The 15076-nt window shown below is 38.5% G+C and overlaps 1 protein-coding gene across 2 annotated transcripts in view; it reads left to right on the top strand.

The window, feature by feature from the left end:
* The window catches only part of LOC102777326 (inactive phospholipase D5), a 72221-nt gene that overhangs the window by 13951 nt on the left and 43194 nt on the right, over nt 1–15076 (top strand). Inside the window, exon 1 of one of the 2 annotated variants that reach the window (XM_006783607.3) lies at nt 327–727. The exons of the other annotated variant lie outside the window; for it this stretch is intronic. Coding sequence (XP_006783670.2) covers nt 722–727 — 6 coding nt within the window. The 5' untranslated portion in view covers nt 327–721. Of the gene's footprint in view, nt 1–326; nt 728–15076 lie in introns of those variants that run through there. 2 annotated transcript variants of the gene reach the window in all.

Below are 15076 nucleotides of genomic sequence, written 5' to 3'. Positions count from 1 at the left end.
ATATCTGAACAAACTGGATTAGTATTAAAACCAATAGACCTGAAAAATCAGATTAATCACAGAAAAGAAAGAGTGGAGGAGCTCACTATCGCAATAATGCAGGGTAAGGTGAGACAATATAAGCAGGAGAGGCAAGTGGATGTACAGTGAAAAGAGAGGAGAGTCCGAACATCTATTTATTCTCTATTCCCTCCCTGTTTTGTGGGTCTGTATGGAAGAGTGGAGAAATTTGAGCTTTCTATTAGAGAGAGAGAGGGTGGTGAGACAGCACAGGGGAGGGAGCGGGAGAGTGAGAAGGAGGTGAGCAAACATGCGATATGGTGGGATGAGAGGAGGAAAGGATAGAGAAAGAAAAGTGAAGAAGGAAGCTAGAAGACAGATAGCTCAACAGATAGATAGATCTATATATAGATAGACAGATAGAGGTGTGTCCTTTTATGTTTTCATTCATGCAGTTGTAGGAGAGGATAGGAGGAGCAGCGCTTTCCCTCTCTTTCATTCTCTTTCACACACATATGCACGTGCACTTACAAACACCAACACATACATTTTCTCTGCCGAGAGGGATGGACTCTCCTCCCCTGTGACTCCCAGGGAAGAGAGGAAGCAGCGGATTTTGCAGCTCACACACACGGACACATACTCTTTCTGTCTCTTTCATCTCGCTAATCCGGAAGAGCACATGTGTTTCAGAGTGGACTAACAAACAGAGGGATGCGTCATGAAGGTGGGCTCTCTACTATAAAATTTGTTTAATCTAAGCAGGAGTGAGTGAGCGGGAGAGTGAGTGGTTCTATCTATCTATCTATCTATCTATCTATCTATCTATCTATCTATCTATCTATCTGGTGCAACCTGTGTGCTGTATGAGAAAGTCATATGTCTCTTTGTTTGTGTCAAGTGCTCTGATTGTTCTTTGGCTGCAAGTGTTTTTTCTGTTTTTTGTTTTCTTACTTAGAGTGTGAAGATCAAGTCTTGAATATAGGGTGTAGCCATCAAGGATAGTGGTGCTGTGGGATATTGTACTTTGCCTTTACTTTATACTCTTCTCTGATCTTTGTTTATAGGAAGTAGGTCAAAAATATCTTGAAATATTGCATGTAATGTGAAGTCATCCATGCTTTGGCACTGTGCATACTCATTCACACTTAGACCTAGATACAAGGTGCTGTATTGACTTGGTCTTGTGACTATTTTATCCACTGCTGTCTTTGGCAATCAGTGGAAAATGGGATTATAAGTGCCTTTCATTACTTTATCCATAAACTCAATGTGATTTTCTGCATTTCTCTGTTATTCTTTATACGAATCTTATTAGATTTTGAGGCAAATCCGTGTACGGTCATCCATGTCACGGTAGTCTTTGGGTTCAGAAATATAAAGAAGTCCTGTTGCCTTCTTTTCAAGCACTGGAGATTTCGAGGTAACAAGGTGGGCTTTAGTAGGTGCATTCATACTGAGTGGATGGTGACGATGCAGTAAAAACAAAATGTGGTAAAAAAAAAAGAAAAAAGAAAAAAGAAAAGAAAAAAGTTTTAACCCTGTATATTAGGACGCTTTCACATTTTTTCTCTCATGCCTAATTAGAATCACAGAAAGTAATTGATGTATTTTTTTATATACATACAATTTTTAGGTAAGTTGGATGATACGATTAGCCCTCATTTAGCTACAGCTACAAAGCTACAGGACTACATTCACAATTGTATTGCCTGGCACATAAACGAATAATAAAAACACACACAATGACATTACTCAATGCCGACGAATGTTTTTTGATCTGCATATTAATTTTGTATGCATTATGACTCATTATGACTCATGACATCTAGAAAATATTGCTAATGGAATGCTTATGAATTCAGATTATGATACTGGCTACAAATGTAGCGATTTAAAATTATTTGTTTATGGGAAGTAGTTATTAGTCGATATTGCGGGACATAATTTATTATTAACAGGCTTACAGTAAATGCTGGCAGACAGTTGTGCTGAATATTTCTTTTTTTAACATACATTAACATAAAAATGTTTGTTAATGTTTGTTTTTTAATTTTTTTTTTACATTGTTAGCATTTAGTGTACAATAAAGTTATATTTTATTATGTCTCAGACCTCAGTTATGGGTAGCCTATTAAAGTGACTCTCCAACAAAAGTCAGCAGGTAAAGCATCCACTAGAAACCCTGATACATAATAACACCGTTCCCTAAACATCAAAATATCCTGTTTACTGAGTACACAAGTTTGAATTACAAAGCAGATTTCATCACAGTGCAAATAAAATCAAAGAATGCTGGAGGAGGACAGCCAGACTAATCTTCTCCAGGCTTACCTCACCGTGAACTGCTGGTCAGCTCTCACTGGCCGTGATTCACTGATTAGCGCACAGAGCATGACTCAGACCCATACAGATATCAGGCTGTCCTCTTTTTGTGGTTTACTGAAATTTTATATCATGTGTGTGAACCTTTGACAACTATAAATTCTCCCAGGATCTTTATAGGAGTGTTCTATACCAGTACTCTATGTCCCTGATCCTTCCTCTCTATCTCTGTTTCTCTTTGTCTCCTGGTGCCATCAGTCTTTCAGCCTGGGTACACATAGCACAGGCTGACAAGTGGGCTTCTGGGCCAAATTGGACTGGCCAAGTCTGGCCTACTACACTCTGTATATATCTATGGGGAATAGGAAGAAGAAGAAGAAGAAGAAGAAGAAGAAGAAGAAGAAGAAGAAGAAGAAGAAGAAGAAGAAGAAGAGAGGTGGTGATGGCAAAGGAGGGCAGGGGGGGAAATGAGAAGAGAAGAGAAGAGAAGAGAAGAGAAGAGAAGAGAAGAGAAGAGGAAAATATGATTACAGAAATAAATGCTCCATGAAAAGAAAAAAAATAAATTCTGCTCACAGACAGCATCAATATTTTATATATATTTTATATACATTCACAGGGACTCATACAAACAGACCCAGAAGCCATCAGACCATGGTGTACAAAGCACCAACAGACAGTAGAGCCCCCAAACACCTGAACTGGTATCCATGGCAACCAAACTACTAGCTCCTGAATTTTAGCCAAAACAGAACAGCCAGTGATTTATCTGTGAGTGATATCTCTACAAAGACAGGTCAGTCTGGCCTGATCTCCTTTTGTGAAGAAGAATGTGACCATTAAAGGTTAGAGGTTCGATTAGTCTCACTTCAGGATTAAAGCGGTCTGATTTACTGCATTTTGCCTGCGCGCAGTCTTCCCCTCTCTGGCAATACGTGTTGCGATAGTCAGTGAGAAACAGTAAGTGGTAGATCTAGCTAACAAGGTGCACACTAATACTAAAAAGTCAGATTAATACTCACTCTACATAAAGAAGGATTTTTCTGGAACAACTGTGGCAAAGGAAGTGGGGTAGGCTTCAGTCTAGAAATACTGTATGCATTATTGGGATAATGAAACAACGTAGTTATGCTATGTATGCATTTAGTACATCTAACTGTAATTTCTGTCACAGTCAATATATAACGAGCATCCTTATTTGGACTGTTGTAACCTTGCTTCTCTGTCCTCATGCTGCAGTATCCTCAGTGTCAGTGAGTTCAGTTCAAAACCATGGTTACCTCAAGAAAGAAAAACGCTAACAACTTGGAAAATGATCTTTTCATCAGTTTCTTATTAGTTATTTTGTTCTAATTGTTAAAAAGATAGAATAAAGCAGTTCGTATACATACTGTAAATGTTTCTTTGTTAGAAAATCAGTCAATATTATATCATCTGGGCAAGCTCTCATAATGCTTCTGGCATTTTCTGTTACTGAATTAATGTCATATATTTAGCACTATGCACTCAGAGTGGTTATTCTGTTACAGTTAATTGGGATAATGAACACGTTTAGTATTGTAGAGGCGTAAGTGTGGAGAACACGCGTGAATAGATTAATGAATCTCGTTCTAATATGATGTCTCTTCTGCAGATGTCACCTTAGGACAGCCCTGAGGTTGCTACCTGCATACTGAGTACGCTTAGTTGATTATATAATTGCAGATGGAATAAAAAGGATAAAAAGCTGAAAAAATAAAACTGCAGGAGATGCCTATAAAGCTACAGTTTGTGGTGTCTTCACTATTCATTCTTAAGCATTTTTAAAGTAATTTAGCATCAGTTTCATCAGTAGACAGACCTGCATGACTTATTGTTATACTTCAATACTAGTGTGAATAGCGTGAAAGGGGATTTGATTTTCGGTTCGTTTGGAGAGATTTTTCTTTCCTTTTTTTCTAATTTTGTGTTGACATTGTTCACATTTGACAAAAAATCTTTTTGTGGGTGGATTAATTTTTTTTCCTTTTAGACTAAACTGTGCTTTTAGTAATTTTAAATATCCATCCATATTTTTTTGCTTATTTGGGGCCGGGTCGTAGGGGCAGCAGCCTAAGCAGAGAAGCCCACACCTCCCTCTCCCCAGCCACCTCCTCCAGCTTGTCCGGGGGAACACCAAGGCGTTCCAAGGCCAGTCGAGAGATATAATCTCTCCAGCATGTCCTGGGTCCCCGGGGCCTCCTCCATGTGGGACATGCCCGGAACACCTCATCCAGGAGGTGCCCAGGAGGCATCCTTGTCAGATGCCTGAACCACCTCAACTGGCTCCTTTTGATGTGGAGGCGCAGCGGCTCTACTCTGAGCCCCTCCCAGATGGCCAACCTTGTCACCCTACCTCTAAGGGAGAGGCCAGTCCATTTCTGCCGCTTGTATCCGCAATCTCATTCTAATTTTAAATATAATTTTTCTTTTTTCTGCATAAGGTCTAATTAATTTTTTTGGTTTCTGTTATGATTTTTGGCAGGGTTGCATTCTTCAAACAATTTGTTAGCCTTTGCCATTTCAAAGCTACATTTCTGTTTTTAAAGCTACATTTTGAAATGTCATATTGATATACTCAGTAACCTTGTTTGCACCACCTCTGGTACAGATAGATGGATTTTAGTTGTATAGAATTGAAAGCTGTCTGGGACTTGTCTGTAAGATGATTTAAATCCCCTGTTTTGTGTCAATCATTTCCCCTAGGAGTTGAAAGAAGACTTTCATTTAGTTGTGTATGAAAAGGTGGATTGCTATCTAACAGTAATGCACTGATATAAAGCATGATCTACACTAGACCACATTATTGAGGAATTGGCCTGTGTAGCTCTACCTACTGAATCCCCTTTAAAACTACAGCTGGCTCTGCACAAGTTTACAGTGTCGCACCCACTTTAATTTATTTCAGATTCAAGGTTGTTCTGAAGGGTTGGTGGTATGTGTGGTAATCAGGGGAGAATGACCAAATTCATGGTGTTGGCCTTGTGGGTTGACAACATCAGGTCCCCTCACTTCTGCCCTTCACTGATTCCGATTGACACATCATTCATCACTAACACTGCACTAACAAGGGTTTAACAAGACAAAACATATAACACCTCTTAGAACATTACAAGATCTTGTCAGAGAGAAAGAGAAAATGAGATTTAACAAACCATTAATAATAAATGAAGCTGGAGGAGAGGAGAGGACGCTGACTCTTTGTTTCATATATTTACATTTCTGCGCCCTGCTGTTTTTATAAATTGGTACATTGTTACAGTATTAATTCATTACATAGCTTAGAGGAAAATGTAATCCAGATTAAATTTCACTAAAGTAATAATACAACAGCATTTTGTGTGTTTATTCACTGCTTCTACGTGCAGTCACTACCTGCACTTTGTCCTTGATTTGTCTAAAACAGTCCAGTTGTGGAAGCCCATCTATTTCACAGGTGACACGGTCAGTCTGCATTAGTTCTCATTAAGTTCCTGTCACTACTTCACTTCAGTCAACTAAGGGTGACACAGCCTGCAGAGGGACGATCAATTTGTTAAAGAAGATGTGTTCTTTTCGTGCACCTATCGAAGAGTATGGATTTTTTTAAAGTCTTTAATAGGTCTAACTTGCTTGCTTTCTTCCTCAAATGATAAAAAGAGAAAAATGAACATGGCATTAGCATGATGAAGTTAAAGTTACAGTCAGGAGAGTGTTTGAGGAAGTCCCTTTTCAGTGCCGTTATTCTGCTTTCTGTGCATTCTGTGCTGCTATTTTTGTCGCTCTTAGCCTCTTTTAGCTGCTATTAGCTGATGCTAGCCACTGTTAGCCTCGGTTAGCTACTGCTAGCCTTTGTTTTCTGCAATTGCCTCTGTTAGTTAATATGAACCTGTCTGCAAGCTACTATTAAAAAATACAAAGGGGGGGAGGGGGGGGGGACTTATATTAGCCCCTCTTAGCTGCTGCTACCCAGAGCTAGTGAAACTTTAGTTGAAGTTGATATAACACTGTTGAACTGATGCATAGTGAATAAACTCTCATATGATTTTAGAATGAAATTCTAAAGGAAAACGAGCAACCTGTTCATGTTTATGTTCAAAAAGGAGCAGGAAGAAGCATAAGCATATAAATTCCAGATTCAAGATTCAAGACCCTTAACCTCTAACCTAAACTGTTTATATGAGGGAAAGTATTATTTTTAGGACACGTGAACCTAACATTAGTAGTGGCATAATGTTAGCTTAAAACCAGATGTTGTTGTTTAGCCAGCAGTTTGTAGGCTGTTCGGAGATTGGAGGTCTGCATGTCTAATCTGCTTGCAATAAGTAACTGCTATAATATCAGGAATAAATAAGCATGCCAATGCACAATTTCATGTGTTAGAGCCCTGACTTCAGTTCAGGAGATGAGGCTTGAGGTGAAGAGGAAAAGGATGACATTTTATCAAGATGCTGGTTGTTTTGGTTTCTTTGCGTTGCATATTCGCTTCTTTGTTAAAAGGGACCCCTTGTCAGATGATACTACACAGGTATGAGCCTTCATATCTTGAGTCAGAAAGTTTAGAAATAGATGAAAATTTGCTTGCACAGCAGGCAAATGCCTAAGAGTTCCCTTCTCCTCGACCTTTGGCATACAAAGTATGCAGCCAGTCTCTAGCCACACACATAAAATGCAATTAGACAAAAAGCACCATGTTCAAGGTGGCGGGGAAACATGGGAGCTTCCACAAACCGGTGCCCTAAGTTAATGAATTCATTAAAAAAATAATGCATTAGTTTGCCAAAATATTTAAATACACACTATTTAATGTATATTCATAAGTAAAATATTCTTTATATTATATTCTAATCTCAAAAAATTACTAATCGCATCTTTGAGTGTTTGTAAGTGTTATTGCTGGGTTCAAATGTACTAAGTAGCAGGGGCTTTTCTGTGTATAATTTCCATTTTTCTCCATGTACTGGAGTTTTCTCAAAATAATCCTCCCACAGTCCAAAGACATGCATGGCAAGTTAAATGGTTATTCTAAATTGGCTGAAGCTGTGAGTGTAGCTGTCAGTCTCTCTCTTGGAAGACCCTATTATTCAAATATTGCAGCATAAATCAACATTTTTCAATCTTGTGTTGTTCAGTAGGTGTAGATTGAAGTGTCCCAAATAAAGTAGTCATTGAACGTATAATATCCATATATAGACAGAAATATACAGGTAGGGAAAAAAGTGACTTACCACCATTGCCAGTCAACTAGTGTTCATCATTTAGCACCATCTAGATCTAGTTTCAATCGTCTTGCTCACCTGATGTAAAAAAAGAAAATCATTATAATCATAACCATTACCTTCATGTGCAAGAGAGAGAGCGGTTTAACTCAACATGATCTGATGGCCAGATCTGAATAGGCCACAGCAGGAGTGCAGAGGATGTACAGTAGGTACCGTTTATTGTGACAGTGTTATTAACAGTGCAAAAAAAAAGTGTAGACTCAGTGATTTTAAAATTAGCTCCCTGTCCTGGAGTTAAATCTGCCACTAAACTTCTTGATGTGTTGGCTCATTACTCTGAGCATCAGCATCCCTGGGGCTTGCAAGAGGGCTCGAAGGCCGGAGGAGGAGAAGGCTGGGAGACTGTCAAATCCATACATATAATAAAATTCCTGTCACAAACTTTGCTCCAAGTAAAATAGTGGCAGACAAAAAAATTTGTGTCAAACACCACAGAGTCCTCTACATCATAAGATAGGCAGCAATGGCAATTTTATCCATGTTTCTCACTGGGGTACCCAAACATATTTAAGAAGCCAAAACGTTGACAAACTAATATGTTTGTGTAAAGAATGAAAGGACCATAAAATCTAATGATGGTTTAGCCAATCCTGTGCAATAAGAAGTCTAGTGTGATACTGTGGAGGTTTTGTACAGACGATACAGGAGCTGTAACTTTCCATTCCGACTTTATATCAGAATTCATTCTCTGGAAATCAGGAACAGTTGGAACAAATTGTCCTTGTAATAATAATAGACTCATAAAAAAGATACTTGTAGCCACAGTGGTGTCACATGTTGATCTGTATACTCTTCTCGACTTTAGCTTCATGGCCATCACCATCTTGTTTTTTTAAAGCAAGAAGTGACCATGACTGTGTCTGAAATTAATCAATAAACAGAGGACTACAACTGTTACTTTATCTTTTTGCTATTATTGTTATATTATTTGTAATATTATGTCCCATATGATGGATGGCTACTACCAAAGTAACGCAAAAAAAAAAAAAAAATTATTTCAACAAAATTTGTCACCACGTAATTATGAGATAACACACCAAAAACTCTCACCTGAGTAGTGTCCAAATACCTTGTTTTGTTTTGTTTTGGCTATAGGAATTAACTAAGTCCTCAATGAGTGAATCATTTTGGGCATCAGACAGATTTAGAGATGAAGGTGGAGTATTATTTCTGCTAATGCTCGTGAGCTAGCTTAGAAAGGTGCATCTATAAAGTGCATGGATGATTCTAAAACTAGATTACAGACTTCTTGGATATGTTAGCAGTATAAATTAACCTCACAGCAAGACATAATTACATTAAAAATGCTACAACACAGTTATGGTCAAGAGATCCTATTAATGACTTGAATTAGCATATATGGTCCCTAGCCACCTAGCCTAGCCACCTGTGTCATCAACCGCCTTACTGAAATACCTCTTCCCCTTTAAAAGTTGTTATGAAGCGATAAATTAGCTACAAAGTCAAAAACCTGATTATTTCTGTTGTTAAATTTGGTATTTTTCCTGTAGGACACCTTGTAGGAGACATTAAATCATTAAAGTTGATTTGGAGCCAGCTTTAACTAGAAATTAAAATTCTTTGTTTTGCTGAGATATTTCTTTATGACTAAAAAATTACGCTGAAATTGTGAATCCTGCAGACATCCTGGAAGTGTAGAGAGAAGGTTCAATACCAAGTCATCTGTAGAACTAAACAGCGATGATGACTTTTAAAATAAAACATTACTCTTATTGAAAGTAATTAGCTAAAGAGCCAAACATCTCTGTCCTTTAACACACCTATACAAACGCTTCACATCATACTTACTTAGCTTAATTTCCTGAAGATTTACACTGTCTCTACTTGTCAAACCCTGAGCTAAGCTATTTGTATCTAAATTAAATGCTATGGACAGTCACACTCACAGAACTGATAGTCTGACAGCATAGCACGGACACCCAGACATATAATCCACTAACACCAGAGACTAATAAACCCTCACACGTGTTGTTCCTGTTAAATGACACTTTGTCACAGAGCTGCTACTTATTCATTTATTATAATTACAAATACAAGACACAAGACACAAGCGCTCAAAGCCCAAATGCAAATAGTGCTGCACTCTAAGGTTCTGTGCATTGTCAAAAGTTGTGGTCATTACAAATCTCTGAAAAAGGTCATGGTGCACTGCAGATATAGCACCCAAGCCCCTTTTGTGGGGCAGATCATCTCTCTGTCCCCAAGGTGATCACATTACTCAAGCTAGAAAGAAAAAAAAGTTGCAGCCCTGAATTGAGTTCAATCAATAGAGTTTAATGGCTAATTTAATCCATGTGTAATTTGTGGATAAATTTGCATGAAAAGTTTATGTTCGTGCCCAAGCCGCTCTACTGGCAGATCTTTAATGAAACACTTTGGTGCACAAAGCATGTGAGTGCTTCAGTGGATATGTGTGTGTATGGGTAGTTATAAACCATTCTCTGTGTCTGTATACACCAGCTGAGCCAGTGTAATTTAACATCCTGCTGATTCCACCACAGACACATGGAGTCACAAACACATGCACAAACAGTGAAGTGCGGTGGTATGACCAGTGGCAATAGGATACATTTGCTATTAAAGATATGCAGAAAAGTCAGGAAATGCCGGTTGGATGGAAAATGCAGTGGCATGCAAAACATCTGCTTTTTAGTAAGATGAGAACACCATCGTGGTAGCTTTAGTACTATAGTCAACAAAAACATACAGTATATCGCTATATCGCTTGTATTGCTGCACCAGCAGCAGCGTATTGCAAGTGTGATTTTGTGGATAGCTTATGTTTAGAAGTTCTTATGTGTGTCTGTGTGTGAGAAGGAGGTGATGAGGGCAGTGTCTTTCTTTCTGGACAGTAATTGTAATGCAAATGTAAGAGGAATAATAAGACATGTGGGTAATAAAATGGTGTTAAAAGTAGATAGAATATCAGTTATTCAAAGGGGTTTTCTTATTAAACACTGTAAGAGAGTGTGGTGGAGCAGCTATGCTGGAGAGTCTACTCTGCAGAAAGCTAATAGTACAGCTTATAAATATGGTATAACACAATGCAGTTTGATTCACATGCAGGCACTGAGTGGAAACTGTCTTGCATTGGGTTGGACTGAATCCATTGAACTACACATTTGCAAAAATGACTTAGAAAGCAACGATGTGGTTATTTATAAATTCAAAAAAAATATTAATTCGTTCAACATGTGAGACAGTTACACCTTCAACAATTACCATATGTATAAATAATTAAATATGAAATATCAATGCATCACCAGATTTACAGACAACACAGCAAGTCCAGATGAAAACAAGTCATACAGAAGATTCAGAACAGCATGTCCATCAAAGAAAAGCAATGTGTCTTATCAAAGCTTCTATTAGATTTTTTTTAATAGGAAATATTAATTATGAAATGAGTCACTTGCAGCGAAGGCCCCTATTCAAATTAATGTCTGACTGCAGCTTCTTTCATAATGTGTTTAAGTTCAGGTTAGAAAAGATTCAAAGGAGAGAAGACAGTGATTACTGGATTTAATGTTGCTTTGTGACAGCTGGGAGTCTAAAATCAACATCTGTTTACTAATGAGTTTGCCACAAATTGCCACATCACATTAGAAAGAATAGCCATTGTTTCGTTCACAACATGTTTCTGCCTAAAATCACCCCTCCTCCCATCATGACCGCCACCCCCACCACACACACTTCAAAACAAAACCAGAGAAATTAAGAAAATTCCTGATATCAACAATCAGACTAGGACAAGAAATATAATGAAACAATGATGAAATTATGCTACTATGTGTGTTTTTTGTTTGGTTAGCACATTTCTTTGAAATACAAAGAGATGAACAAAAGTGCACGCTCTTTGAATATAATTAAGTCACAGTGAACAGTAAGAAGAAACAAAGATGATAAAGTCCTAGCACTTTCTGCTGAACCAGCGAAAAGCATACAGCCCTTACAGTCTGCGCTAAACAACCAACTGCTCCCAGCTGACTGGATAAAAGCTGATTAAATGAACAGCTAGAGCGCTGAGTGGGTGGGTCAACAGTGGACTCAAGTCTCATCATGGTCAGCAGGGTTCTTATGTCATTTTAACAGGACTGCGGATGACTTATTGATTTTGATAACACAGGTGGTATGAATGGACACAGGCACTTTGCAAGAGAAGGAGGCATGAAGGGAAAGTGTGAGCGAAAGTAGATAGAGTGCATGATTGTGGTAGATGTGAAATCTTTAAATGTGATAACCTCTTATTAGTCAAGGCGAAAACAAGTGTCCAGAACATGTACTGCAAACAGACTATATGAATTACAACAGTATATAACACTTTGCATCTTCAAGTCCTTCCATGTCATGTTTCTTCTTCTCTATGAATCAAAATGATTTCTCCGTCTTCTACAGCTTATACAAAGATGCACAAAGACAGACATTTAGAAGTGTACATCATCATTTGCAGGTCAGCTTCAAGGCCAATGCTGACTTTTGTTAGTGAGATTGAGAACGACCTCTGTCTGTTAAGAAAAGGTCAAGGAAGAGGTCCGCTGAGAGCTTTGCTCAGAGAGAGGCAGACTGCGCTGCCTCACCTGCTTGACCTTTAAAAGATGATGCATATAGATGCATATTCAAGCCATAGTTTGGTCTTAAACTTTTCTCTGCAGTGTAGGACTCTGAAGACCAAAAAGAATTTATTTGCATTTTCCATGACGACGATGACACAAACAGATGAATGTAGATAAATGTAAGTTATAACTAGGCCAACAAAGAGTTTAAAACCTACCCACCACTCAGGACTGGTGAAGGGTTTACCATCCACCATTCCCGAAACAGATCCAACCAGTAGCAGTAGGTGCAGAAACCAGTCCGTTTTAGTGTTTTAAGGACAGAAAGCTGCATCAGTCACAGTTGCTGTTGTATTTCATCCCCTCACATCCCCACATGCACTCTCAGGTTCAAACTGTCAGCATGGCTACATTGGGGCGATCGTGGCTCAAGAGTTGGGAGTTCGCCTTGTAATCGGAAGGTTGCCGGTTCGAGCCCCGGCTTGGACAGTCTCAGTCGTTGTGTCCTTGGGCACGACACTTCACCCGTTGCCTACTGGTGGTGGTCAGAGGTCCCGGTGGCGCCAGTGTCCGGCAGCGTCGCCTCTGTGCCATCACCAGTGTGTGAATGGGTGGATGACAGGTTGTGTAAGGCCCTTTGGGGTCCTTAGAGACTAGAAAAGCGCTATACAAATGCAAGCCGTTTTACCATTTACATTCTGCAATCTGTGTGCTCCAAATGAAACCATAAAATGTGTTTTTCTTCACAAAAACCTTTTTTATACAAGCATCACAGCACACAAGCAGCACAGCATCTGAAGACATGACACTGGATTAAACTGGATGATGGATCGTTTCAGAAGGAACAACACAAAATGTGCTAACCTTCAACCTTAAGAAGGAATCGAGGACTAGATCCAAGAATGAAGGTTGAAAAAGAGAGATGGAACAAGCAAATTGAGAAATAGCAGCACAGTTCCCTGCTGAGCGGGAATTGATGAGATTTTTTACCGAGTGTAGGTATGAAGGTTCAAGACTGTCAGAGTAAATCTGGGGAAGAATGGAGCTGCTGGGACTGTTGACCTCTCTAGCTCCTTTCATTCCCAGACTTTCTTTAGAAGTCATTTACCATTTAGAAGTGATGGATGGTCTTGCTGCAGTGTTGCAAACTGAAACAGAAGCGATTCAATTTAGAGCGACTGATGAAAAGTTTTGTGTACTTGTAAAGTCGTTTGTCATAGAAATTAAATCAGGGAACACAAAGTGACATGAAGAAATGGGATAAGACACTTCATGTGTCTCAGTAGCTTTGCAAGCATCTGCCTTTTTTATTGTCACCCCACAGAAATTGCATCAGTGTATATAGGCTACAGAATTTTTTCAGTTAGTTTTTTCTCTGTGCAATTTGTGCAATATGTTCAGAAAATTACACGTTTAATATGTTATTGTAGTTTAAAGGCTCTTTTGAAAGGTTCTGCTAAAAGAATCACACAGAAAACTAGTAATTTTCATCGATCAGAAAATAAACAAGTTGTTGTCAAGGCAAGCTGCTTTTTGAACCAAACCCATTCAGATAGTGATCCGAGACTGAACTGCATGACTTCAGGATAATTCTCTCTCCAATGTTACCACACCATGTCTCACCATCTGTATACCAGTGTCTAGGAGAAGTGCAAATATTGAACAGAGGAAGCTACTGTAACAGCAAAGGGCCAGAAAGATGGAGCTAACAGCGTTTTGTTGTACGTTTCCAATAGTTTTTCATTTAACTGTTCTTCAGTGAGATGACAAAAACAAAACTTTCCATTTAGGTTTCTGGTAACACTTTAAAATACGACCTGAGAATAAGGCACAAATACCCTGTACTTTCTGGGGCATGGGTCATGTTATGGAGTGACTAAGGTGCAACTATCCTGTACTTACCCGCAATTTGCAGGTAACAAGTCAGGTTTTTGCAGGAAACAATGAAACAAGTATATTGTAAGTAGTCAAAGGAGCTTCCAAAGAAAAGCGTGTGGACTTCTTTAAGTTACTTGAAGACGTTTCACCTCTCATCCGAGAAGCTTCTTCAGTTCATATATACTTCAGTATATTGTAAGTACACTGTACTTTCTGGGGCGAGGGTCGTGTCATTGGAGTGACTAAGGTGAAACTACAGGGTACATAAGATGTAAGATGAGGAAATATTGTTTGTTTTCTGGTATTTACCATGAAATAATCCAGTTCTTAAAATTGCTTAATTAAATTTTATGTTATTATTTTATTGTTTCCAGTAAAAAACTTACACGTAATTACAGAGACTTGTGCCTTAGTCGCGGGTGCTACAGTGTAATTGTTTCATTGTTTCGTGGGTCTTGCAAGTGACGCATAATATGGCTTGCATTTCATAAAGTACAGGGTACTTACAGTGTAATTGTTCCATAGTTTCTTGCAAAACCTGCCTGCAAAATGCACATAAGTACAGGGTACTTGCGCGTCATTCGCGGGTCGTGTTATAAAGTGTTACCAGGTTTCCCTATGTCTAATTTTTATATTAGAGTTGACACATTTTGATTGCTCTCAGAATAACATGTGATGAATGACATCGTGTTAAACACAACTCGTTAATGAGGAGCATCATGTCTGCTCTGCTCTATGTGAGAGAAGTTATAAAGAAAGGAGAAACTGGTGTAACCAAAGATAACAGCCCTTCTCAGCAGGAAAAGTTGAAGCTGAAAAAAGATTATTATTTAATTACTAAATGTTAATTCAGTAATTTATGCATTTTATTCAGCAGAATTTAAGTCAGATCTTATCTTATGCATTAAAGCATGATTCCCAGTCTCTTCTACAGAGTGAGGAATAAAAAAGAAATTGTGAAACTCTAATTACTGTGGTCTATATTTATATATCGTAGTTAAATAACCTCTAGCTGCTGTG

The sequence above is a fragment of the Neolamprologus brichardi genome, chromosome 13 (assembly GCF_056152115.1).
Source record: "Neolamprologus brichardi isolate AB-2024 chromosome 13, ASM5615211v1, whole genome shotgun sequence".
Taxonomy (NCBI): Eukaryota; Metazoa; Chordata; class Actinopteri; order Cichliformes; family Cichlidae; genus Neolamprologus; species Neolamprologus brichardi.
The sequence above is the reverse complement of the archived record's forward strand: the minus strand, read 5'-3'. Positions and strand labels throughout refer to the sequence as shown.